General features: G+C 55.7%; 1 protein-coding gene across 4 annotated transcripts; it reads left to right on the forward strand.

Moving 5' to 3' along the window:
• The first annotated feature begins 132 nt into the window (after nt 1-132).
• Thap4 (THAP domain containing 4) lies at nt 133-23,757 on the forward strand. Of its 4 annotated transcripts, none has more exons than XM_076866148.2 (6): nt 137-362; nt 2,226-3,391; nt 13,927-14,086; nt 16,587-16,696; nt 17,615-17,718; nt 23,523-23,757. In XM_076866148.2, exons 1-6 carry the CDS (start codon nt 286-288, stop codon nt 23,640-23,642), a joined length of 1,737 nt encoding a protein of 578 aa, XP_076722263.1. In that variant the 5' UTR covers nt 137-285; the 3' UTR covers nt 23,643-23,757. The 4 variants fall into 4 exon arrangements, with proteins under 4 accessions (XP_076722264.1, XP_076722263.1, XP_076722265.1 ...); XM_076866150.2 differs by having other exon boundaries at nt 293-362; nt 2,239-3,391; XM_076866149.2 differs by lacking the exon at nt 17,615-17,718 and having other exon boundaries at nt 133-362; nt 23,523-23,634.
• Nucleotides 23,758-24,500: the final 743 nt, after the last annotated feature.

A 24,500-nucleotide genomic window follows, 5' to 3' on the forward strand; every position in this document is an offset into this window, starting at 1 on the left:
CGGGGCTCGTGGGGCTCAAGCCCTCTGCTGGCTGGCGGTGTTGGGGTGCGGGTGGGCGTGGCCATTAAGCCGGACCACGGGTCGCGCACGCGTGTTGCCGCACGGCCTCGCCGGCCCGGCGGCTCGGCGCCGGCCGCCGATTGCGGCGGACCGGCGAAGCGCGCCGCCATCTTGCCGTACGGCGCGGCCGGCCCACGTCCCGGCCGTGTCGCCGCACTCCCTCGGGGCGGGCCGGGCGGCGGGCGGCGAGGCCGGAGCCTGGCGGCGCCCTGGGTCGAGCCCGCGATGGTGATCTGCTGCGCGGCCGTGAACTGCTCCAACCGGCAGGGCAAGGGCGAAAAGCGCGCCGTCTCCTTCCACAGGTACGCGGCCCGCCGCTCGGCCCGCCACGCCCCCGGCCCGGCCCGGCCCGCGGGGAAACTGAGGCCGCGCGGCGGGCGCGGGAGGACGGGCGGCGGGCGCGGTACCGCATGACCTTGGCCCGGCCGCCGTCCCTGGGCCGGCGCCGCGAGCCGAGGGCCGCCGAGGCCGCGCGGCGTCTACAGCCCGCGTCCCGCTCCGCGCCGCAGGCCCTCGCTGCACCCGGCCGCGGCGCCCGGGACCTGCGCGACCCTCGGGGACTGGCTCGGCGTGTGCAGCCCGGGCGGGGTGGGAGGCGGCGGCGCCAGGCTCGCAGCCGCCGCGGGCCGGGGAGACCGGCGACCCCGGACCCGTCCGCGTCGGAGCACGTGCCCCAGAAGTTGGCGGCGCAGGCCGAGCCGAGCCGAGCAGGCGAGCGGGCGGCGGGCGGTCGTAACGGCCTGAGGCGCAGCGGGCCGGGCCCACTGGGGCCTCCGCCGAGAGGGGTTAGGAGGTCACGTGGCCCCGACGTCCGCACCTTCCGCTGCGGCCCGTCCTGGCCCACAGCAGCCTCAGGTGGGTTGGAGGACCCCAGGTGGACGGAGCCCAGAGAGGGGTCGTGCGGGCGCCTCTGCGCCACGATGAAGTGGGGTCGAGGGTCTGGGTTACCGTCCCTTCCGGCATCTCCCGGGACAGCTTGCCTTATTTTTCTTTTTCTGATTTTTAAAAGTTATGGCATGATGCACAAAATGTTTACTGTCCTAACGATTTTTAAGTGTTCCTCTAAGTGGCACTAAATACGTTGACACTGTATGCGGTCATCTCCACCATCAAGCTAAAACTGCGTAAACGCTAACTCCCCGTTCCTCCTCCCACCTGCCCGCTCTGGGAATTTGGGTACTCTCAGTACCTGCTGTATGTGTCTTGGTGTCTGTATGGATCTGTAGCATGGATCGTGAGTACAGGCAGTACTTGTCCTGTGACCGGCTCATTTCACTGTTTACATCCTTACGCTCACCTGGCTGGTGGAAGTGCACAGAAATATAGCCTTTGAGTCTTGCTCTAGAGCTGGGTCCATGCTGGGGCAGTCACCATGCCAGGCTCACTCTCTGGCCTTGTGCCCCTATATCTGCAGCCAACACTGCCTGGCTTCTCAATAGAGGAATCAGCCTCCCTGGTTTAAGTGCCCATAGTCTACCTTCTAGGCACACCAGCAGGGTTGGTCAGTGGTCAGCTTTTAGAGCTACTTCCAGTTGTCCTGGTACTTTATTGCTGGAGCTTCCTGTGTGCCCATAGGGCATCTGTCACAGCCTGTGAGGAGCAATGAATTTTTCCTCTCTGCCCTATAGACTGTGGGCTCCCAAAGAGTAGACTGTTGAGCTTTCCCTATCCTATTCTAGTAGTAACTTGTAAGTACACAGTGTTCCTTAAGTTAACCAGGGGCATTTAACCATAGAGCCACATGCCCAGCCCTTTTTATTTTTTTATTTTGAGACAGGGTCTAAGTTGCTTAGAGCCTTGCTAAGTTGCTGAGGCTGCTTCGAACTCATGATCTCCTGCCTCAGCCTGTCAAGTGTCTGGGATTATAGGTGAGTGCCACCATGCCCAGCTCCTTAAGTCTGTAGAGGAGTTATTCTTTTTTAGTTGTAGATGGACACAATACTTTTATTTTTTCATGTGGTGCTGAGGATTGAACCCAGTGCCTCACACATGCAAGGCGACTGTTCTACCACTGAGCCCCAGTCCCAGCCCGTGGAGTATTTCTTAAGCAGATGAAGTCAGTGCAGGTTTCCATGTTTGTAAAACACTTGTTTTGATTTTATAATTGGTAATTTGGGGGGGAGACATTTAATTATTTATAAGTACTTTTATCATTTATCCCGCAGGTTCCCCCTAAAGGACTCAAAACGCCTGATCCAGTGGTTAAAAGCTGTTCAGAGGGAAAACTGGACCCCCACTAAGTATTCATTCCTCTGTAGTGAACATTTCACCAAAGACAGTTTCTCCAAAAGGCTGGAGGACCAGCACCGCCTGCTCAAGCCCACAGCAGTGCCCTCCATCTTCCACCTGACTGAGAAGAAGAGGGGGGCTGCAGGCCATGGCCGGACTCGGAGAAAGGACGCCAGCAAGGCCTCGGGGGCCATGAGGGGCCGCGGGAGCACAGCAGCCGGGAGAGGGGCCGTGAGCACCTCTCCCTCCTCCAGTGGAACCCTGATGGCTCAGCCAGAGCCCCGCAAGCTGAAGCGAGCCACTCTGCAGGGTGATGCCACACCCAGGACCCCCCCAGATCCCAGCATTCAGGAGCAGGCCCAGCAGTGTCTGGGGAAGACCCCAGGAGATGGACCATCGGCCACCAGGGCAGGCAGCCAGGGAGAAGAAGGAGCATGTGCAGAGGAAGCCAGGGGCCAGAATGCTGGCGCTGCCTGGGCCGAGGGTGGCGGGGCAGACCGGAGCGGGGTATCCGCAGAAGATTTCACTCCCCCAGGGTCTGGGGCCTGCAGGTTCATTGGCTCACTGCATTCCTACAGTTTCTCCTCCAAACACACTCGAGAGAGGCCTTCTGTTCCCCGAGAGCCCATTGACCGAAAGAGGCTGAAGAGAGACGTGGAGCCCAGTTGCAGTGGGAGTAGCCTGGGGCCGGACAAGAGTGTGGCCCAAAGCCCTCCGAGGTCCTCGCTCACTGCCACGCCACAGAAGCCTTCCCAGAGCCCCTCCGCCCCGCCCACCGATGTCACCCCAAAGCCAGCTGCGGAGGCTGTGCAGAGCCAGCAGAGCGATGCTAGCCCCATGTCCATCAACGAGGTCATCTTGTCTGCATCGGGGGCCTGCAAGCTCATCGACTCGCTGCACTCCTACTGCTTCTCTGCCCGTCAGAGCAAGAGCCAGGTGTGCTGCCTGCGGGAGCAAGTGGAGAAGAAGAATGGCGAGCTCAAGAGCCTGCGGCAGAGGGTCAGCCGTTCCGACAGCCAGGTGCGCAAGCTGCGAGAGAAGCTGGACCAGCTAAGGAGAGCGAGCTTCCCCTACCTGAGCGGCCTGCTGCCCCCCAGCCGCGGTCAGTACCGAGTGTGAGTCCCCTCCCTCCCCATGAGGTGGTTTTCCTGCAGCAGGGCTGGGTCACCTACTCCCTGGGTCTGGGATGGGACCTGATAGTAGCCACACTTTGTGGACAGGGGACTCAGATTAGATAGCTGACCTCACTTGCTCCTGGGTGTGTGGAAGTGGTGTGGGCAGTTCACTGAAGGTCAGCCTGCACACCACTGCACAGGGGGCCTCTGGTGGACCCCAGAAGTCTGCTCCCTGTCCCTGCTCCCAGAGCCAAGCTCCAGGCACGTTGGGATCTCACAGAGATGAAGCAGAGTGAGTGAGCGCTCACAGAGATGCAGGGTCCTTCATGTCCCTGGACACCCTCCATCACTGTTGTCCTTGAGGCTGAATCATTTTGAACACCCATAATCATTTCTTTAAACATCTATTCAGTGTTGAAACATCTATTCAAGTACGATACAGTCTGTTCTGTGAGAATTAAAACACTACAGAAATATGGGCTAAGAAGTGCTGAGAATTCCCTAGTTCACCTACCTCCCGATTCTGGTCTCTGTTAGTATTAAAAACTTGGTCTGTACTCTTCCATGTTACATTCTTGGCCATTGCGCACAGGTTTCTCCCTGTGTTTTCATATATTTATTGGCTGTTTGTTTTCACCTTGTTTTAGTTTTACGTACTTTCAAAGTGGATTTCAAGGTATAATGTTTTATGTGTTAAGGATAGTGTCCTTTCCCTGTGGCGTGCACATGGTAAGCACTTTCCTGCCCCATGCTGGTGGGGTGAGAGTTTCCGGGGCTCCTGAACTTGTTTCCAGTACATGCTGCAGCTAATCTTTTGGAATTATTAATTTTATTGCTTAAGTTTTAATGATGTGGTCTCTTAAAGCAATCTGATTTTTGAAATCTTTGGAGGTTTTGTGCTAAGACAGGGTCTGATCTTGGAATGCACTTTTCTACCAGCTGGTTACATTGTTCTCTGCAGGCTTCCTGTCAGGCACTCAGTTTCTGGGTTTCTGCAGAGGGATCAGCCTTTTCCTGGGGTTCTGGAGGTGCCCTTTCTTCCTGTGCCTCTGCCAAGTTCTGCTTTAGGTTTTAAGACCTTGTTGTTAGATGCCTAACTTGTATTTTCCTAACTTAGCAACACAGAAAAATCCTCTGTTAGGTTTGAAGTCTTACCTGTCTCCTTATTTTCAGTCTTTTCCTATCATTTTATTTGATAACTTTTTAAAAATCCAGTCTGAGAATCATCATTTTTATTGAGTAATCCCTTGCAGTTGTGATTACTATTATGTTGGAATTTGTGTCTGCCTTTTATTGTTTAATCTTTTAAAAATCTATTTTTCTGTTCTTCTGGTTTGTGAATTTATTTATTTATTTTGGGGTCACTGGGGACTGAACCTAGAGGCGATGATGTGAGTTCCTCGGGCAGCTCCATGCTGGGCTGATTCCTGGAGCCTCCCGGGAGCCTTGCGGTGGGGCAGCTGCCCACCTTGTTCTTCACTGCACTGTGGGCTGCCCCAGGTGTCCTGCCTTTCCCTCTACCTGTAGTGTCAGTCTGTACCATCTAGAAAGCGGTTTCCTAGGGCTTTGGTTTTGTCTGTTGAGTCCGTAAATCAAGTCAACTGACATCTTAACATGTGGAGTCTTTCAGTTCATGAACATGAGATACTTCCACTTATTAGACTCTTATATAACATCATTTTTATTAGTTTTGTAGTTTTTAACAAAATATATACATATTTCGTGAGATTTATACCTAAATATTTCCACTTTGGTTGCAAATATTAATTTTGTTGTGTTTTAGTTTCAAGATCCAATTGCTTATTACTAGTATACAGGAAAGCAAACAATCTTTTGTATGTAAACTGCATATTCTGCAGCCTTGCTAAAGTTCCTGTTAGTTCCAGGAATTTTTTGTGGATTCTTGAGCTTTTTCTGCATTCCTATTGTCCACAGACAGTTCTGTTTTTTCCTTCCTAAACTATATGTCTTTATTTCTGTTTTTGCTCCTGTGGCACCAGCGAGGCCTTCGGGGTGGTGGTGAGCCGTGGTGAGAGGGAGCAGACTTGCCCAGCGCCCAGTCTTGGCAGGAAAGCTCCCCCGTCCTCAGGCCAACGCTGTGGTGCCATGACTTGAGAACTGAGAGTTTGGTCTTGCCTGACTCCTGGCACAGTGGTCTTAGGATTCTGCATCTCCTGAGTGTGGCTGAAAGGAGTGTCTTTTGTTATTTTTCAGAAGCCCTTTCAACCACACCTCAGTTGTGCTTCTAAGGCTACTCCTGGGGGTGGTAATGGTCACTAGAGGGTTGGAGCCGAAAGCCCCGTTGACCCCTGCCCTGGGTGTGGGCTACAGACTAACCACCATTGGCCAGTGATGAATCAGTAGTGCCCACACAGTGAGGCCCTGTACAGACCCTAACGGTCCAGAGAGCTGCTATACTGGCCAGCACTGGAGGTGGGGAGGGCCAGGACATGCTGCATCCTCCCCCATGTTTCCTTCCATGGTCCAGATGTCCAGTTCCACTCCATCATGTCAAGAGCACACAGTGTATGATTTCTGCTTTTACATAGGTTTAGGTGTGTCTTAGGCCTGGAATGTGGCTCTCTTGGTGAATGCCCCCGTGAACTTGAGAAGAGGGAGGGCGAACCCTTCCCAACAGGCCTGCTCTTTCTGTGAGTGCCTGGGAGCAGGGGGTACATGGTCCCTAGGACTTTGCGGACCCGTGGTCTTTTCTGCATTAATTGCTTTCTCTGGTTGCGTTAGCATGTAAACCTTTCTCTTTTTCATGTGTCTCTATTTATGGTAGGCTTCTTATGGATAGCACATAATTGGATTTTATTTTTAAATCTGCTCTGATGCCTATCCTTTTTTTTTTTTAGGTTTTAATTTTTTTCCTTTTGTGCTCTGCTTTTATTTAAAATATTCATTTTTAGTTGTAGTTGGACACATACCTTTATCTTATTGATTTATGCTGAGGATTAAACCCGCCCCCCCCCCCACATAGGCAAGTGCTCTACTGCTGAGCCACGCCCCTAGCCCCTGTGCTCTTGTTTTTTTTTGATGGTGTCTCTCAGCTGGTGTGCTTGGGGCAGTCGCAGGAGCTGCTGGGTCAGCGTGGGCCTCCCCCAGCTCGCCCCCTGCTCCTCCTCCAGCTTCCTGTGTCCCCACTTCGTTAGCACACCAGTCTGGCTTCTGGCGGCCGTCCTGGAGTTTGTGCTTCACATCCACAATGAGGCCACTTTTCATAGCACTGTGGTGTTGGAGAGTGGAGCGCGGGCCTGTGACAGAACCCCGTCCCTGCCTCCCTGTGAGTCGAGCTTGGTGTCAGCAGGAGAGGAGAGCACCCACCTGCCCTCCATCCCCCACAGGTTTCCGACCAGGCCGCCCACTGCTCCTCCTGGCACTGAGCCCCCTCCAGCCCTGGGAAGTTGCTCTGTCCCTAAGCTTTTGCTCCGTGAGTGAGGCCTTCCCCCTGGCTCCTTTCAAGACCTTCCTTGTCCCTGGGCTTTTGTAGTCGGAGTGTGCTGTGCTGTGTGGGGTGTTCTGGTTTCCAGTGTGCTCAGTGTTCTCTGCCTCCCCTGCCTCTGTGGTCTGCTGTCTGCTGCTAGTTTGGGGAGATCCTCAGCCATTGCTCCTCCCTGTGCTTCTGGTACTCCTTCCTGCTCTTTCTGGTATTCCCACTGCTCTTGTGAGGCGCTCTGGGTACTGTCCCAGGGCTTGCTGGTGCTCTGACTTGGACTGATTGTGTAGTGCCCCATGTTCCTCTGCCCTTCAGTTGGCGAGCTTTCTGGTGACCCCCCCTCGGCCCTGAGGAACCACCAAGGGCAGTCCTTTCTGCGGCAGCATCTTTATCTGAGCACTTTCTTGGGATCCTCCTGGGCATCTCCTACATGGCTGTGTGCTCTCTCGCATAGCACAGAGCGTGCTGGACGCAGCTTCACAAACTCAGTCTGAAGACTGCAGCACCCAGCCAGAGACCTGAGGTGAGGCTTGCTGGAGAAAGAGCCCTGCAGAGGCAGGTGCCAGGTTGCAGCCTCAGGAGAGCCCCCCTGAATGCAGGCACTCAGTCTCCCCCATCACTGCCACCATGGGGCCCCTGCACTAGGGCCCTAGGGCTGCTGCCCAGGTTAGCAGACCTGGCTGTGGTTTGTTAGGGGCCATCTGTGGCTCCTACTTGGCCCTCCATGTTAGGGGAGCCGTCTGTGGCCACTCCTCTGTTGTTCTGTGTTAGGAGGGCCGTCTGTGGCCCTCCTGGTTCTCCATGTCTAGGGGCCGTTTGTGGCCCCTCCTCTGGTTCTACATATCTAGGGGCTGTCGGTGTCCCCTCCCCTGGTTCTCCATGTTTAGGGGCCGTCTGGCTTCTCCTCTGGTTCTCCATGTCTAGGGGCCGTTTGTGGCCCCTCCTCTGGTTCTACATGTCTAGGGGCTGTCGGTGTCCCCTCCCCTGGTTCTCCATGTTTAGGGGCCGTCTGTGGCCCCTCCTCTGGTGCTCCGTGTTTCGGGGCCATTTCTGTTCCCTCCCTGTGAGCCCACAGGAGGTTGTTTGGCGTTTGTCCCTTTTTTGTTTTTCTTGTTAGATGGGGTGTGTTGAACGCACTACTTGCTGGAGTTGAGACTGGAAGCTCCCCCACCATTGGTTTTAGTCTGGTTGTTGATAATATATGAAAAGGCTGCTTAATGTAGAACTTAGTCACTGTAGCAGATTCTCTTATAGTTCTAATTGTTCTTGAGTCTTTTGCCTAACTAGATGGTCACACCTGTTGTTTGCATATAATAATTATGTGGACCCTTTTGTGTTGTTTAATGCTATAAAAACACTTGTTCTATTTTCCCGCGTGGATTCTGGTTTTCTCTGTATCTGTGTGTGCCCCTCCATTTCATGGGTGGTAACCAGGGCCTTGGTAGCATTTGGAAAGAGCCCCTACTCCTGGGTGCCCTGACAAGGTAGCCCCTCTCCCTGGTCCAGCCCATGCTGGCCCGCAGCCTCAGCATTTTCCTCCATGACATACTGTGCCGTCGGTGCCATTTTCCTGTGTGACAGTGGGAGACAACCTGGTCGCCAGCACAGAGTGATATGAAGTGGCCCCCCAGGAAGGATTCTGCCCTAGGCCCAGGGCTTGTCTGTGCTGTTCCACCAGAAGGATGGGTGTAGGATGAGTGGAGGGGCTGTAATGTGCCTGGCTCGTGGTAGCTCCCTTTGCTGTGGCCAGTGGTGGTGGCAGAGGGGCCAGTTTCCTCCTCTACATGGCACACCTAATCTCTGGCTTGTCCTGCAAAGCTCCTTCCAGCTCTGCAGCCCTGTGTGCATCACTTCCTGTGAGAAGTGATCTTCTGAGTGAACTACAGTTCCCAGAATGCTCCTGGACCTAGCACCCACATCCCGCAGCGCCTCCACAGCCAGGTGCAGACATTTCCTGGTAGTTGGCAGAAAACAACCTTGAGGAACCTTGCTGGTGTGCTGGTGTGCTGGAGTGCTAAACACTTGGGAATGGGTAAGCCTGCTTTCAATGTCTTGGGCTAGCAAATGAAAGTTTAAATTTCTTGTACAAAATTTAAAATTTTTATTTTTGCATTTTGGTTAGATTTTAATAGAAGAAAAATGAGATCAGAAAAAAATGCATAGAAAAGCCTGCCTGATTTATTTGAGGAGTTAAAAGTTGCAAATCCGTTAGGTCTCATTCATCATGCTTTTGTTTCATTTTTTTAAAAATATTTATTTAGTTGTAGATGAACACAGAGTATCTTTATTTATTTTTATGTGGTTTTGAGGATTGAACCCAGTGCCTCACACATGCGAGGCAAGCACTTTACCACTGAACTACAGCCTCAGCCCCAACTTCTGTTTCATTTTAAAGTTTATTTTTCTCACCAAGTCTGATCATGCTCACAACTCTCGAGCACACAGTTCGACAAACTTCAGGCTCCAGTGTCCTCACCACCAACCCAGGCCTCATTGAGAGCAAGGCTGAGGGGCAGTGGCCAGGACACAGGAAGTGAGGGGTGGGTAGGGGACCAAGGACCCAGGCCCCAGGTGTCCAGGGCACTGTTGGGCAAGGTGTGACTGTCCCCGCCCAGCCTTCTGTTGGTGTCCACATCAAGGCCATTACGAGCAGAGGCTGGGAGGGCAATGAAGGTGAGGCGTGGTCTGCAGTGTCCTACTGCGACCCTCAGGGCCCTGAGAAGCCTGTGCCTTCTGGACTTCAGCCTTGCCTGCCTGCCTTGTCCATCGGCCACGTCCAGGTGCTGCAGCCATGGGTCTCCAGCCAGTGCCCCCTGTATGCACCTTGCCCACCTGTTCCTGCTGCCAGTCTGTGCAGGCAGCCACTGTCACTTTCCTACGGCCTGCCTCTGGGAGCCTCCCTGATCAAGGCGCAGTACAAGTGTTCCCCTTGCTCTGATTCTGTCCTGCTGGCCCCAGGCTTCCAACCTGCAGCTTCCCACCTCTCCCCTCCAGTTTTCTCCCCACCTGAGCCCCCAGGCACAGCCCTATCTGAGAAGGTCTCATTCAGACCTGGCCACCCGGTGTCACAGAGCTCAGAAGGGACAGAGTGCAACCCTGCTCTCACCCAGGGGGCAGTACACTGCCCTGCCTCACTCCACCAGCCCCGTGGATTGACTGGGCACCAAGCAGCTTATAGGCCTGGGAAGCCTGGCTTCTGACAGCCCTGCCCAGCTAAGGCCTCGCCATGCCCACAAGATCCCCAGGCCGTGTCACACAGTTCCCCTCCCTCCCAGGCCCACTACCCTCCACCCTCTGTAGGCTCTGCGTCTCTTCCGTCTCCCTAAGATACCTCATGGGTATGCCGAGTCCTCTTGTGAGCTTTTGCCTAGCACTTAGGAGGGCTGCAGCAGAAACTCCTGGGCTCTTTTCCCTTCTAGACCAGAGTATTATAGACAAGTCTGCCTCTAGGGGCACAAGGCACAGAATCCCAGCTGAGATCGTCCAGACTGAGTGTTCTCCCCAGCTGCCGCTGCCAGGTTTTCATAGGTATCCCCTGGCAAGTGCTGGGATCTGTCACACTTGCTCAGTTGGATAGGTAACAGCTGGATGGATGACAGTACTGGTAACCTAACGCCTCCCTCCAGGGCCAGCACCCCTAGGCACGGGCGGGTGACGGTGGGCACAGGCCTGCTGTTGCCTGGAACCCACTGCCTGTGTACCTCCACGACTCAACACCACCCTCTCAGACATGGCTGGGGCAGTGCAGGCTTCTCTCGATCCTCAGGAGCCACTGGTCAGGACATGGGATTTTGGGGTGACCACCACCTTTCTTACCTACCAGGGAGGAGGGTGGGGAGGGGCAGCATCTGACATGGGCCACACTGCAGCCAGTGGGTACTACTGGCCCTGACTGGGGCTCCAGGCCACCTCACCTGCCTGTGTCGTGAGACCAAGCTCCTCGGGCTCATGAACAGGATAGTCAGGGATAAGGGCGTGTGGTCCACACCACAGCAGGAGCTCTGTTTTAGTATGGAAATATTCTTTAGAAATATTTTATCCCAAAATCAATGTTTCTGGCTTTTCCTAAAATCAGAAGATTGGAGCAGTACCTGGCCTCGGTCTGGGCATGGCACTGGCACCTGGTTACTGGGCCCTTGGGCCCTGGATGCCCAGTGGCCCTTCAGCATAGATGGGAGACTGATTTCAGCTGTCTGCTATAAGACCTATCTTCCATAGGTGACTGCCAGTGGTCCAGGCCCTGGGTGCGGGGGCTCTTCTGGCTCTTGTCCAGCACCAGTATGTGTCTTGCATTGAGCATGTCTCAGTGGACCACACCTTTCTGGTGCCTGTGCGTGGCATCTGCCACCCTGTTGGACCATTAGGTCTGTGGCCTCTGCCTCTCAGTGTGGCTGGGTCCACCTTGGGTCTTCTGTGTGGAGAAGCCCCACCATGCCCCCACAGTGTAGCCCGGCCAGTGCAGAGTGTGCTCGGTCTGGTTGCTTGCCCAGCATCTCGCTCCTTGCTGTGGCCTGGCTGTGTTGTCTGCACACCGTGTCCACTCACCTCTTGTCAGGCAGGGAGACAGTTGCCTGTGCTGTGATGAGCTCTTGCTCCTGGCTGTGGTGAGGAAACGTGGTTCTTGTTCTTCTGTCCTGTGCCTAAGAGCAGGGTTGCTGCTCTGCACTCCACTGTGGGCCAGTTTGCCTTCTGTTTCTGAATTCTCCTGGGTGCTGTCCCGGGACCTGATAGGTGGTGTTTCATGTTGGTTTTCCTCCTCTTTCCCTGTCTTCTCCTAGCCTGTGGCTCGCCTGTGTTTTCTTCCCTGAGTTCTGCACTTAGGGTGAATGGTCTTTCTTCACTGTGAGCCAGACTCGGCGTGTACACCTGTAGTGATTCTGGAGGCTGAGGCCAACTGGGGAAACTTAGCAAGACCCCGTCTCAGAATGTGAATAGACAAACCAGGGGTGGCACACCCATTGCTCCAAGGGCCCAGGACAGCTCTGTGTCTGTGGCCAGTGGCTTACCTTGCACCTCAGCAGATATGGAGCCTCCCTGGCCTCTCTTCTTGGCAGCCTGGAGGGCCACAAGGGCTGCTCCCCAGCCGCCTGCCCACTCTCTGTTTTCAAAAGCCAGTGTGCATCTCGTGCTCTCTGTCTCCCTCGCCCTGTCTTTGAGGACTGCCCTCCAGGCTTTAAGAACAGGCCTCCTTCGGGCCTCCTCGGATCAGCTGCAGTGCCTGCTGGTAGAAGTATCCTGTTGCCTAGTGCTGGGTCAGGTGTGAGTGTGCCCTCTCTGGAGGGGCTGAAATGAGGGCAGCTGGGTGGGTTTCTTACCTGGGGAGAGGGTGGCTTCTGGGTCTGGGGAGGGCAGAGTTGTGCCCCCAAAAGCGTGGGTTCAGATGTCCCATTATTGAGTGGTGTAGTCCCTCCAGGCCAGTGGCCCCAGTCCTGCCTCCTGAGTAGCATCCAGCTCTATTGCTGCCACTGAGCATTTCCCCACCAGGGGGCAGCTGTGGCTCATCCCAGGCCCTGGTCTGCTGGTCCACAGGACTGGCTTTCGTGTGCCAGGGTCAAGTGTGTGACCAGGGCTGGACAGGTACTTCCTGAGCAGTCAGGAACATGCAGGACTTTCCCTAAGAGGGCAGGCACGCTGTACTGGACATGGTTGCTGCTAGCTCATGCTGACCTCTGCAGAAGGCCACAGCAGGGCACCTGTGCCTCCCTCCCTGGAAGGCTCGGGTGTGTTGGGGGTTGAGGCTGCAGATCACCAGTCGAGGAGCAGCAGGTCAGATTCTGGAGCCCTGGACTGATTCTCAGGCAGAACAGCCCCCATCCATTCCCCTGACCCCGGGCTGCTGAGTTGGCCAGGCCTGAACCGGCCCCTGCCTGGGCTCTAGCCCAGGGCCAGGTCAGCTGGTGAGAGCCACAGGCAGGGCTTTGACATCAGCCTGTCCAGAACAGGGTCTCGTGAAGTGGGCCCTACTTGGTGCAGAGGCAGGGTGGGCTGTGACAGCAGCTCTGACAGTCACCCCATGTGTGGCACTCATGGGCCAGAGCCTGGAAGGCCTGAGGTGTGAGGAGGACACTCCGTCTCAGTGCTGAGCCTGAGAAACTCGGGATTGAGCTTCTTCAAAGCCACAAATGTTGGCCTGAACACCAGGCCCAGGCTGCCTCGGATGCTGGTTGACAGCGCTGGGCCTGCAGCCTGTCCTCGGTCTGTATCTCTGGCATTCATGATGGCAGCTCATTGTCCAGGGGCTCAGGCCAGAACCCTCAGGGCCACTCTGTGTCACACGTCTAAGCTGTCAATAGCTGCTGCTCTGACCTCCGGGGATCCTAAGTTTATCTTTCCTCTACCTCCCCTACTGCCACTCAAGGCTCCTGGCAGAGCTGGCCTGGAGGACATCACAGGTGCTTGCCTTGGCTGTAGGTGGGTGGGGTCAGCCCAGCCCCCACATTTCTGCTGCTCCCTGGTGTTGTGTTCCAGCCTCCAAGCATAGGCCCTGGGAAGGCAGGGTCCACACTGGGGAAAGTGTCCTGGCTCACTGGAGGCAGCCCCAACAGGCAGTGAGAGGTAGGGGACATAGAGGCACTTCACCCAGCTGACCTAGGGTCACTCGAAGCCAATCTGTCCCCACCACCACCATCCCATCTCTGCCCCCCCCCCCGCAAGCCTCTCAGCCCAGCTAAGGTGCTGCTTGATGATGCACAATGGGGAAGACCTAGAGCCTGCTCCATAGGCTAGTCAGCCTCACCTTCCAGCCCCACACCCTGTACTCTTTACCTTGCCCTGCCCGGCCTCTCACCCCTGCGCTCCATCTCCAGGTCCTTGCCCAGGGTCCTTGATCCCGTGTGGGAGCTGCTATCCACCCTTGTTGGGAACCTGGGGGGCCTCTGACCCTTCCCTGGACACCCAGGCTCCTCTGGGTTCTGTTTTCTATGGTCACTCAAGAGGTTCTGACAATGGGTCTTGCACATGACATGTGCTGGTGCTCAGCTGTACCTGTCTGAGCCATGCTCTTGGCAATGTGTGCATTTTCCCTGTAAGCCCAGCAAGGTGTATAGGAGGATGCCACTTATTCTGCTGTTCTTCTGTCCTCAGAGCCTCCCAAGATGAACCCAGTGGTGGAGCCGCTGTCTTGGATGCTGGGTACCTGGCTGTCTGACCCTCCGGGAGCTGGGACCTTTCCAACCCTGCAGCCCTTCCAGTACCTGGAAGAGGTGCACATCTCCCATGTGGGCCAACCCATGTTGAACTTCTCGTAAGTCCTCCACTATAGGCTCCTGAGTCTGGGCTGATCCAAAACAGAGACACCAGCAGGAAGGTACAGCAGAACCTGGTAGCCTCTTGGCTTCCGGAACCTGGTGGCCGAGGCAGGAGTGGCGGGATGGTCTCTCTGGTCCCGTCACGTATATAAAGATGTTAGGCAGACCACAGAATCGTAGGCTTGTTAACCAAGCATGGAGCAAGAGCTTGTTTAAATCTGATTTCAAGCTGAATTCCCGTGTGGAAGTTAGTCACCCCAGTATTGCTGAGAACAAGGGGTGTGGCTTTCCTTCATATTTACCCATGAGCTAGTTAAGGATCGAAGAATCTATTAGTACTGTGGTTCTCAGAGTCTCTGCCTGCAGGAAAGCAGAGATCCTGAGGTCCTCAGCTGTGTCCCATGACACACTCACTGGGAGAACACTTCTGTTCTGGGGGCAGAGTGCTCCCATGGTCTCAGAAATGAGGAGGGAGCTGCGCACCTCCTCCTGCCTCTGCTGTCTGTTGGCAGTGGCAGTGAGTCGGCCTGGCGCACTGGGCCTCTTCTGAGGTGCTCAGGACCAGACCTGTTCCAGCTGCATAGTGTTAGATTAGGCACGTGTGCACAGACTTCCGGTTGCACACGCTGATCTTGAAATAGAAATCTGGAGTGCTCCACAAGTTAAGCACTCCTGAGCCCTGACGTCATGCCGTTTTGAGTTTCAGATTTTAGGAGCTCCACTTGTATTTGTGTAACACCTCCAGTCTTGGAGGGATTTAGAAGGTCACACCGGGCTCAGGGATCCTCCTACCTCGGCCTCCTAGGCAGCTGGACACAGGCACCATCTGTGCCCAGATGTGGTGTTCTAGATTGAGCAGACAGGGCCTATGAACAGAGTGGGTATCTGAGAACCAGAATGGGTGTCTGCGTCAGCCTTGCCTCGCTGTGACCAGAAGACCCCATGGCACTTAGAGGAGGGCAGGTCCACAAATGGCCTTCTCCTGGGCCCGAGGTGAGGCAGTATTCATGAGGAAAGCTCCCATGGAGCTAGGTACAGCTCAGCAGAGGGAGGTTCTGGAGCTGCCTCCAGCACCCATGGGTGCTTGGGCAGCACTGTGCAGGAGGTGGGTGACCAAGAAGCAGAGAGATGGGGGGTGGGGCACAGGGAGGACACACCTTCCAGGGCAGCCATGCCCACCTTCCACAGTCCCCTCAGCCAGCCATTCACACAGGGTGGACAGACCAGGGGACAGTGGGATTTTGGGTGATACAGGTGATGCAGACCAGTGTCATTGCTGGGTTCCGTTCGCGACTGAAACACTCATGGGTCACTCTAGTTAAACTGGTTAACTAGGCTGTGTAAAACCACACAAGAGACACAAATACCTTTTTCTTTGGGGTCACTGTGACGGCTCCTCTGACCTTAAGGTCTCCAGGAAAAGAGAGAGAGCATGCGCTGACCCCTTTTATTGAGGAAAAGCTATTCAAATGAGGCAAGGGGTCAGGTTTCAAGGGGCTAAATCTATCTTCATGATGTCCACTGTCAGTAGGTTGATGACATCTAGGTAGGCCACACGCAATGGCACAGTAAGAGAAGGGGACACACACAAGGCACTTCCATGGAACATTCCATCCTAACAGGGCAAGGGGTTATATTACAAAGGAGCAGGTGAGCATAGCTCCACCCATGGGGCTGTAACAAGATACCCATGCATGAGACACCATCCCTCAAACCCAAGAAGAGGGGGGAAAGCTCTGCCACATTTCTGTGACTGAGCGCCTCAGTACCCTGCCGGGGAGTGTGACTCAGTCACATGTAAGGTTGGTCTCCCACATGTCATTAGTCTCTTTAAGCTATGGCCTGCAGCCAGAGGGCTAGAGAGTCCACCTTGTAACTAGCATGAAAGAACAATGGGATGGGATCTAGTGTGAACACAGTGCTAGACATGCACGTCCCCTAGACTCAACAATGCCTCTCTCTGAGCAGAGGCCCCAGGCAAGGTGCAGCTGCTGACCCTGACCTGGTAGAAGTTCACCTGTGAGAGTCGTGCACAGACTCCCTGGAGATGTAGAGGGAGGTGGTTTTCAGGCTGTGGGCACATGCCCCGTGGGAGCCATGGACCCTCTTCCTTGTGCTCCTGGGCCTGCTACAGGGGCACATGCTGGCTAGGGACCGTGCCCCAGCCCAGTGCCTGCTATGTCTCTACCGTACAAACCACTGGACTTGGGCTAGGTATAGCTCAACAGACGGAGGTCCTGGAGCTGCCCCCAGCATCCATAGGTGCTTGGGCAGCACTGTGCAGGAGGTGGGTGACCAGTAGGCTTGGGGAACAGAGCACCAGGGGTGGACATGAAAGAGCCAAGTCCTTGAGTGGTAGAGGTGGCAGATTCCAAGCGCCACTTCCATCTCAGGTGAGACTGGCTGCTGTGGCCATGGCCTCTCTGGGGTGGCTTCACATCTGGGTGTGGGCGCTGGCAAGCCCAGTGCCTGCCTGACATCTCGATTTCCCTCCAGGTTCAACTCCTTCCACCCTGACACGCGCAAACCCATGCACAGAGAGTGTGGCTTTATCCGCCTCAAGCCCGACACCAACAAGGTGGCCTTCATCAGTGCCCAGAACACAGGTACTGCCCACACCCAGCAGAGCAGGGGCCAGGGCCACAGAGCTCGCTGGCCAGAGGCGTGGCGGGCAGGGCTCGCAGATGCCCTCCCCAGCATCCTTGCTTGGGGACAGTGGAGGCATGGTGTACATGTGAGCTGCCGCCTGGAGGTGCCAGCTGAGGAGCAGGGCTCCGCGAGGGCAGGCAGGTTTGTGGCAGGGTCCTTTCCTGAAGGCAGGCTTGCCCCGGCATGAGTTCCTTCTGAAGTAGTTCACCAGCCACACCATTACTTAGAAGACTGCCACGTGTCCTGGCCCATGCCTGAAATCCCTATGACTCGGGAGCCTGAGGCAGGAGATCGGAAGTTCAAGACCAGCCTCAGCAACTTAGGTTTTAAGCTGTGGTATTCAATCTCCAGTACCAAAAAAGAAAAGGAAATTACCCTCATTTAGCTTGCATAGCTGTTGACCTTACCTACTTGCCCAAAAGCTGCTCAATTTGGGTGTTCAGGAAGCACCCAGCCTGGAGCGGAGCTGCCCAGGCACTGGTGGGAATGGCAACTGAGGAAGTCAGAGGGTGTGTCCACCACACAGTGCTCCAGCCAGGGGTTCTGGTAGGAAGGCTGGGTCCAGGGCACCTCTGTAGAAGCCAGCCCCCCAAGCACTGGTCCTGGGCCCTAACACATTCAAAACCCGGAAGGCCATGTGCAGGCCAGAGGGGCCTTGCACTGGAAGGCTCAGAGGCCAGCCTCCTGGTGAGGGGAGGAAGACCCAGAGGCCAACCTTCTAGTGGGGGAGAGGCTCAGAGGCCAACCTCCTAGTGGAGAAAAGGCTCAGGGGCCAACCTCCTGGTGGGGGGGTTCAGAGGCCAGCCTCTTGGTGGGGGTGTTCAGAGACAGCTTCCTGGTAGGGGGAGGCTGCAGCTGAGCTCCACCCCCTGCAGGCGTCGTGGAGGTGGAGGAGGGTGAGGTGAATGGGCAGGAGCTGTGCATCGCATCCCACTCCATCGCCAGGATCTCCTTCGCCAAGGAGCCCCACGTGGAGCAGGTAAGTCCGCCTTTCCCGCGGTCTGTGGTGTGTGTGGGGCTGGGTTGCCTCCCCCAGGCGACCTTCTGTGCCTTCTCACTCCTCCCTATCTGGTGTGTAGGTGGTTGGTGGTCCAGGCTGCTGCCCCTCGTGATCACCCTTGTGTTGCTGGGTCAGAGGACACATGTGCTCTACGTTTTGGTGGAGGTTGGCCTGCCCCTCCTCGTGGGCACTCTTCCTGTGTGTTGCTGTCCCCAGTCCCTTTGAGTGTGACAGCACTGTTCACTTTTGAGCCCAGCATTGGAGGGAGAGGGCTCGCCTCCTGGTGGGGCCGCAGCAACTCTGCTGGTGTGTTGCCTCCGCTTTGCCTAGGGCTCTGCCTGGGCGGCTCTGCTCTGCCTGGGCTCTGCTCTGCCTGGGCGGCTCTGCCTGGGCTCTGCTCTGCCTGGGCTCTGCTCTGCCTGGGCTCTGCTCTGTCTGGGCTCTGCTCTGTCTGGGCTCTGCTCTGTCTGGCTGGATGGTGGCGGAAGCTCCCCTGCAGCCCTCCCTGAGTTCCCTTCCTTGTCAGGGCCTGGGTTCTTGCCAGGTTCTCCTGTGCTCCCACTGCTCCTGCACAGTCAAACCCCGACCTCCCAGACGTGTGTGCTCTGGTGATGCAGTTCTGGCACCCCAGGGGGTAAGCAGGGTCCCTTCCTGACGCCAAAGGGGACTGAGCAGAGAGGCATGCCAGCCCCTGGTGCAGGGGCTCAGGACTCCTGTGCCCCTCCGTGTCTGCAGGAGGTTCCCACATGCCTCTGTCCACAAGTTTCTTATTGTTCTTAAGCATCAAGATCACATCGAAATGCAAATTAGCCTGAGGGCTGGTGGGGGCTGGCAGGATGTTACAGCAGGTCCCAGTCCCTGGGATTACAGGCATGTGCCACCACACCAGCCTGGAATTCCTTCACAGCCAAATGCGCAGTGGGTAAGTGACCTTGCTGAGCCCACTGGCACATGTGTCCCCTGCTGGGTCCAGAGCCTCCCTCCTAGCTGCAGGACTCCCACACTGTCCTCTTCTACGCCTTGTCCTGTGGTAGGAATCACATGCTCAGCAGGCCCCACCGCCCCACTGTATTTCCTGAAGCTCAGGGGGCCGTCTGTGTTGACAGTGTATTGTCTGCTCCTGGTGAATGTCCTGCTGGTGAACCTCACAGACACGGCTTGGACAAGAAGGTTGTGCCCCTCACCCTCATGCCGAGCACCCCTAGTCTCCTGGGCCACGTGTGCTGCGGCCTCACGCCCAGACTAAAGAGGGCCCTTGAGTCTGCTGTTATGTGCTTTTCCCAAGTCAGCCCCACCGTCTGCCAGTTCTCTAAGCCCGATTCTGCATGTCAGAGTGCGATGCCTGGTGTCGCAGGGCGGGAGCGCCTCTCGCGGGGTCTCTGTTACCCTCTGCTTTCTCTATCTGGTCCTTTTGCTCCGCTCTCAGGGAGCTTTCCTTGTCCCCAGCTGCCGTGCTGCATCTGGAGTTTTGCTGGTAGACGTCCTTTCCACGGCTGCCTTCGGTTCCCGTGTGTCCTTTTAAACCTACTGCTGCGATTCCGTCCGTGGGCTCGGCAGCTTCTCCTGGGCCCCCTCTGAGAGCATCTTTTTTGAGATGGGGTCTCACTGTGCTGCCCCAGCTGGTCTTGAACTCTGGCCTGGGATGCTCCTCCTGCCTCCGCCTCCCTACGAGCTGGGGCTGCGGGCGCTGCCCCTACACTTGCTTCTCACTGAGGTGCTAGTTGTGGTCTTCGTTTTCTTCTTTCTCCATTCTTCTGTTCCTCCCAAGTTGCTTTATAATGTTTTGTTTTGTTTTGATTCTGCACTTCCTCTCTGAGGTTTCTTCAGATGCATGATGTGTTGCGGGGGTCCCAAGACCACCCCAGCCAGATTCACGAGTAGGACTGAGCAGAGTAGCACAGGAAGCCAAGGCACCCTCACCCCCAACAGAAGGGACACAAGGAAGACAGGAAAGGGACAGGGGCAGGTAGGTCTGAAGGAAACAGGCACCAGCTCTCCGACAGAACACACCCCAGTCCCCCTAAGAGTGAGGCCAGGGTAGAACACTGCAGGCTGCATACCTAGGGTTGTTGGGGCTGGTCCCACAGCACCCTCCCAGTGTGTGTGTGTCAGTGCAGACCCCAGGAGGAAGGGGTTTCTGCATGGACTCCTAAGAAGGAGACTCTGTCCTGCTGCTGGAAGCCAACCCAGCTGCCGGGTTCAGGGCTGGGCATCTCCTCCTGATGGCCCTGTGCTCTGGGCCTAGCCAAAGGCCGGCTGGTGCTCTGAGGCACTGATGCCCACCCTCTGAATGTCAAGGATATGACCCACATACTGCAGCAGTCAGTCCCTTAAAGAGTACAATCTGTGACCTCAGTGACCCAGAGCCGTGGAACCATCACCAGTTGATCTTACAGCATGTTCACATCCCAAAAGAGACCCTGTGCCACCAACTGGTTCCCTCAGGTCCCCACCCTCCCTGGCCCTTGACAGACAGATGCTCATCTGTGGGCCATGCTCTTGGGTCTGGCTTCTCTCACTAAGTCTGACGTCCTCAAGGTGTGTCCAGGGCAGGCAGCTTTCTGTTGGTCCGTCCGTCTCTGATGGGCAGGCTGGGGTCGTGCTATTGGTGGTGGGAGTCGGGCCTTCCTCTTCCTGGGCTGCATGTTCCCAGCTGCCACCCAGGTCCAGGAGGTTGGGCGGTGCCTCCCGGTGCCCTCTGCAGATCCCAAGGAGCCCAGCCTCTGGAGGCCACCTGTGGGCACTGCTCCCCAGGTCTGGCCGCCCCCTCATTGGTGCTGTCCTGCTGTCTGACTCCTTGTGCTGCAGCTTGTCAGGCCTGGCAACAGCCTGGCCAGAGCAGGGCTGCCCGTTGCCCCCGAGGTTCAGAGAGGACCCAGAGGACCCAGGACCCAGAGCCACTCTTCCCAGTGTCCAGCAGGAGCTCTCCTTGGGGGGACCCTGCCTCTGTCAGTCACCAGTACCTCTTCAGACGGAATCACTTTTCTTTTTTAAACTTGCTTTTGAGAACAAATTTTTAATTTTATCTGATTCAAGTTGCCATCTTGTCCCTCCTAGATCCTGTGCTGGTGTCTTACTGAAGCAGTCTCTCTGCTAACACATGCTCTGCTTCCTGGAAGCCGCACAGTGGAACCTAGACCCTCCCTCGGAGTCCCTGACCCCGCTGCGTTGACGGGCCTGTGTGCCATGGGAGATGCCTGCCCTCCCGGGGGGTCAGCTGCCCACACCTGCAAGGACCCTCCCACACGCCCTGCCCCTTCTGTCCCTCACTGGACCCGTCATCTGCCCCGTTTTCTTGGTGGAATACATCTTTTGACTGTTTGATAATCTGTGCTCGTGCAGTCAGTCACATACGGTCCACACTTGTGTGCGGGATGTTACATGCTGGTGGACAGACAGAAAAACGGGGCCCTCACAGGAAGTCTGTCTGCTCCTCAGACGCCCATGGGGTCCCCAGTAGGACATGTCCCCTGCTGGAAGGCTGGCAAGTGGCCAGACAGTGCCCACCTGTGTGTGTCTGCTCTTTCCCCAGCGGGACCAGTGGAGACAAGTGTGGGGTCCCTGGGGAGCGTGGCCTGGGGCTGCACTGCTCCTCTGCAGTTCTTGTGTGGGTGCTTGTCTCTGGGTGCATCTGGAGGCTGGGGACGAAGGGATGGGGGTGTGGACAGGTTCTGTGGGGCTAGTGCTGGTGCCTACCTTTTGGGTCTTTTTATTTTATTTTATTTTTTTTGTGTGTGTGTGTGCTGGGGTTGAACTCAGGGGTATTTAACCACTGACACACACACCAGCCCTTTTTATTTTTTATTTAGAGACAGGATCTTGCTAAGTTGCTTAGGGCCTCGCTAAGTTGCTGAGGCTGGCCTTAAATTTACAATCCTCCCGCAACAGCCTCCTGAGCCGCTGGGATCACAGGTGTGGCCACCGCACCCGACTGGCCATTGTCTTGGTGCTGGGGTTGGAACCTGGGTACTCTTCTACCCAGCCCCGCCCCAGCCCTCTCTGGTTTCCTATGAGGGTCTCATTCTGTCTGTCCACCTGCGTATATCATACCGCATTTTGAGTCAAGGTGGCATTGTGCTTGCTGCCCTCTGCTGCGCCAGGCCAGCGGCACCTTGCTGCTCTCAGGGTCTTCTGGGTCTGTGCTCCACTCCTGCGCCCTTCCCTCCCCTTCTTAAATAGTGCTTTTGAAAGAACAGAACATTTTAGTGCTGTTTTCAGTTCTTTGTTTTGTAGTCAGTGTTTTCCGTGTCCTGTCGGAATTTTTTACTTAAAAAAGCTGGAGAGATTTACAGCTCACGCTCCTCAGGAGGCTTCTTGGCCTTTCGTTTGGCTTGAGGTCTATCATGTGGGGGGGCCAGGTTCCCCCATCAGCCCCCCGGCTCCAGCACCATTTCTGTTTCTCAAAGACTGCCTTCCACTCGAGGTTTGTGAGTCTGCCCGTGTGCAGGGCGGACACTGGACTCTACTTGTCTCCCTCCTGACACCACGCTGGGTGGACCTGTGCTTTCTATTACACTAACTGACACTCACGGCCCAGCATTTCCATTTCTCCAGAATTCATCTGACTCCTCTAGGACCTAGTTAGAACCAGCTTGTTAGTTTCCAAAGGAGCATTTGTTTGGGTCACTGGAATTTCCAGCTGAATGTGCAAGGGGGCACCTGAGCCCTCGGTGCAGTCTGTGGTCAGTCTGGTCGTGCTGTGGTGTGTGGTGTGTGCCCCCAATAGCAGAGCAGAAGGGGCAGCTGCAGCCTCCAGCCCTGTGGGCTGTCACCCATGGACACAGAGGCCTGCAGTGAGAGGAGATGGTCTGTAGACCCTCATGAGGCCAGGGACGTCCGTGGCACTGCACCCTGACAGGTCTAGGTCTCTCCTGTCCCAGATTTCATGACCCTGTGCAATGTGTTGGTATTATACATCTTTTGTAGAATTTGTCACTAAGGATTTTGTGGTTTTGGCTGCTGTTATAAATGACTTTTTTTAATTTTCCAATTTTTTTTGCTAGTATGTAGAAATAACAATGAACTCTTAAAATATTCTCGTATCACATAACCTTGTTAAAATCATTTACTTCACTGACTTTTTTTTATAGATTTCTTCTCTCTGGGCCTTGTCCTGGATGCCTAGTATTTCTCTGGTGCCCTTGTTGATTGATTGATTGATTGGCACTGGGGCATGCTAGGCAGGTGCTCTGCCACCAGGCCATACCCCAGCCCTTTTTACTTTGAGACGGAGCTGAGTTCTAGGCTGGTCTGGGGCTGCAGGTGTAGGTAGATTTCTCCAGCTAACCCCAACCCTACAAGAGTGTTGGTGAGGCACAGAGTAGCAGCATGGCTGGGGCTGTGTGTCACAAGGGCCCGTGTGTCTTCACTGACGGCCTCCTGCCGGGTCAGCAAGCACTGGGGCAGGCGGGACCTTCGGACCCGACACCTGATCACTGCGTGCTCCTTTCTCGTGGAAACAGCCTCATCGGGATTCTCATGGACTAGTGGCTGCACAGGTGCTGGCTGGGGTTTCCCCAGGACACATTGGCCTTGAATCCAGGCTGCAGGTGGAGGTGGAGGTCACAGCAGGGAAGCACGTGCCGAGTGGAGACCGAGAACGTGACATCTCAACCTGAGGTGGCCAGCTCCACTTTCACCTGTGGGCGCAGGCCTAGGGTGGGAAACCAGGACCTCCGTGCCCTGCGGGGGCTCAGGGCCCAGCATCACCCGCTGGTTTGAGGCCTGGGTGAGTGGATCTTTTGTAAATAAAACTAAGGCACCTTGTTTTGTTCTCTACTCAGATTACCCGAAAATTCAGGCTGAATTCTGAAGGCAAACTTGAACAGACAGTGTCCATGGCAACCACCACGCAGCCACTGACCCAGCATCTTCATGTCACCTACAAGAAGGTGACACTGTAGCCAGCACTCCAGAGCCCGGGCCCTGCATGGCTGCAGGCTGTCGGGGCTGCGCTGTCCAGATGTTCCTGGAGTGGTGTCGAGAAACCAAATAAAAGGCCTTTATTTTTATGGCTGAGGACTGTGAATGTCACCTCCTGTGTAGACTGCACACGTTTCTATCTGCTGCTGGCAGTTTCTTCACAAAGTCTTTTCCCTAAATACTTTCTCTTGGGCTGGGATGGAGCTCCATGGTGGAGCTCGCCCTGGGTTCCATCCCCTGCCCTGCAAAAGAAAACCTACAGAATAGACACATTTCTGTCTTCCTGCAGTTTTTTTGTTTTTTTTTTTTAAAACACCATCTGAAGTACCCACAGTCTTCAACAGAGCAGCCCTCAGCATTGTAGACAAAAGGTGAAGGGGAGGGTCCCAGCCCTGGGTGCAGTGGCCACACTGGGGTCCCAGCCTCTGAGGCTGCAGCAGGAGGACCAGCTGAGCCCATCCCGCTGCCTCCAAAAAGAGAAAGAGTCAAGGTCATTTCCATCACCTTCAGGATCAAGAGTCTAGGCCTCTTCCCCCAAGTCAGGTCCCTGGGAGGCAGGCCTGCGGGGACTGCCAGCATCGTGTCTGTTTTACTCATACTCCATAAGGCTTGCTTTTGTTGCCGTGACCCCTCCCTCCACCCAGCTCCAGCCCCAGGTAATCTGTACCTCCCCCACTTGCTGCTGGGTGTGAGTGGATTCCAGACACGATGGTGGCTGCCCAGGTCTGCACTCCTTGGCATGCACCTAAATACCAGGGAAGAGCCCTTTTCCAAACCCGTCTACACCAACGGCCTCCCCTGGGAGTGATGGGCAGCAGACATAGGGGGCTCTGGCTGCA

This window comes from Callospermophilus lateralis, chromosome 9 (assembly GCF_048772815.1).
Source record: "Callospermophilus lateralis isolate mCalLat2 chromosome 9, mCalLat2.hap1, whole genome shotgun sequence".
Taxonomy (NCBI): Eukaryota; Metazoa; Chordata; class Mammalia; order Rodentia; family Sciuridae; genus Callospermophilus; species Callospermophilus lateralis.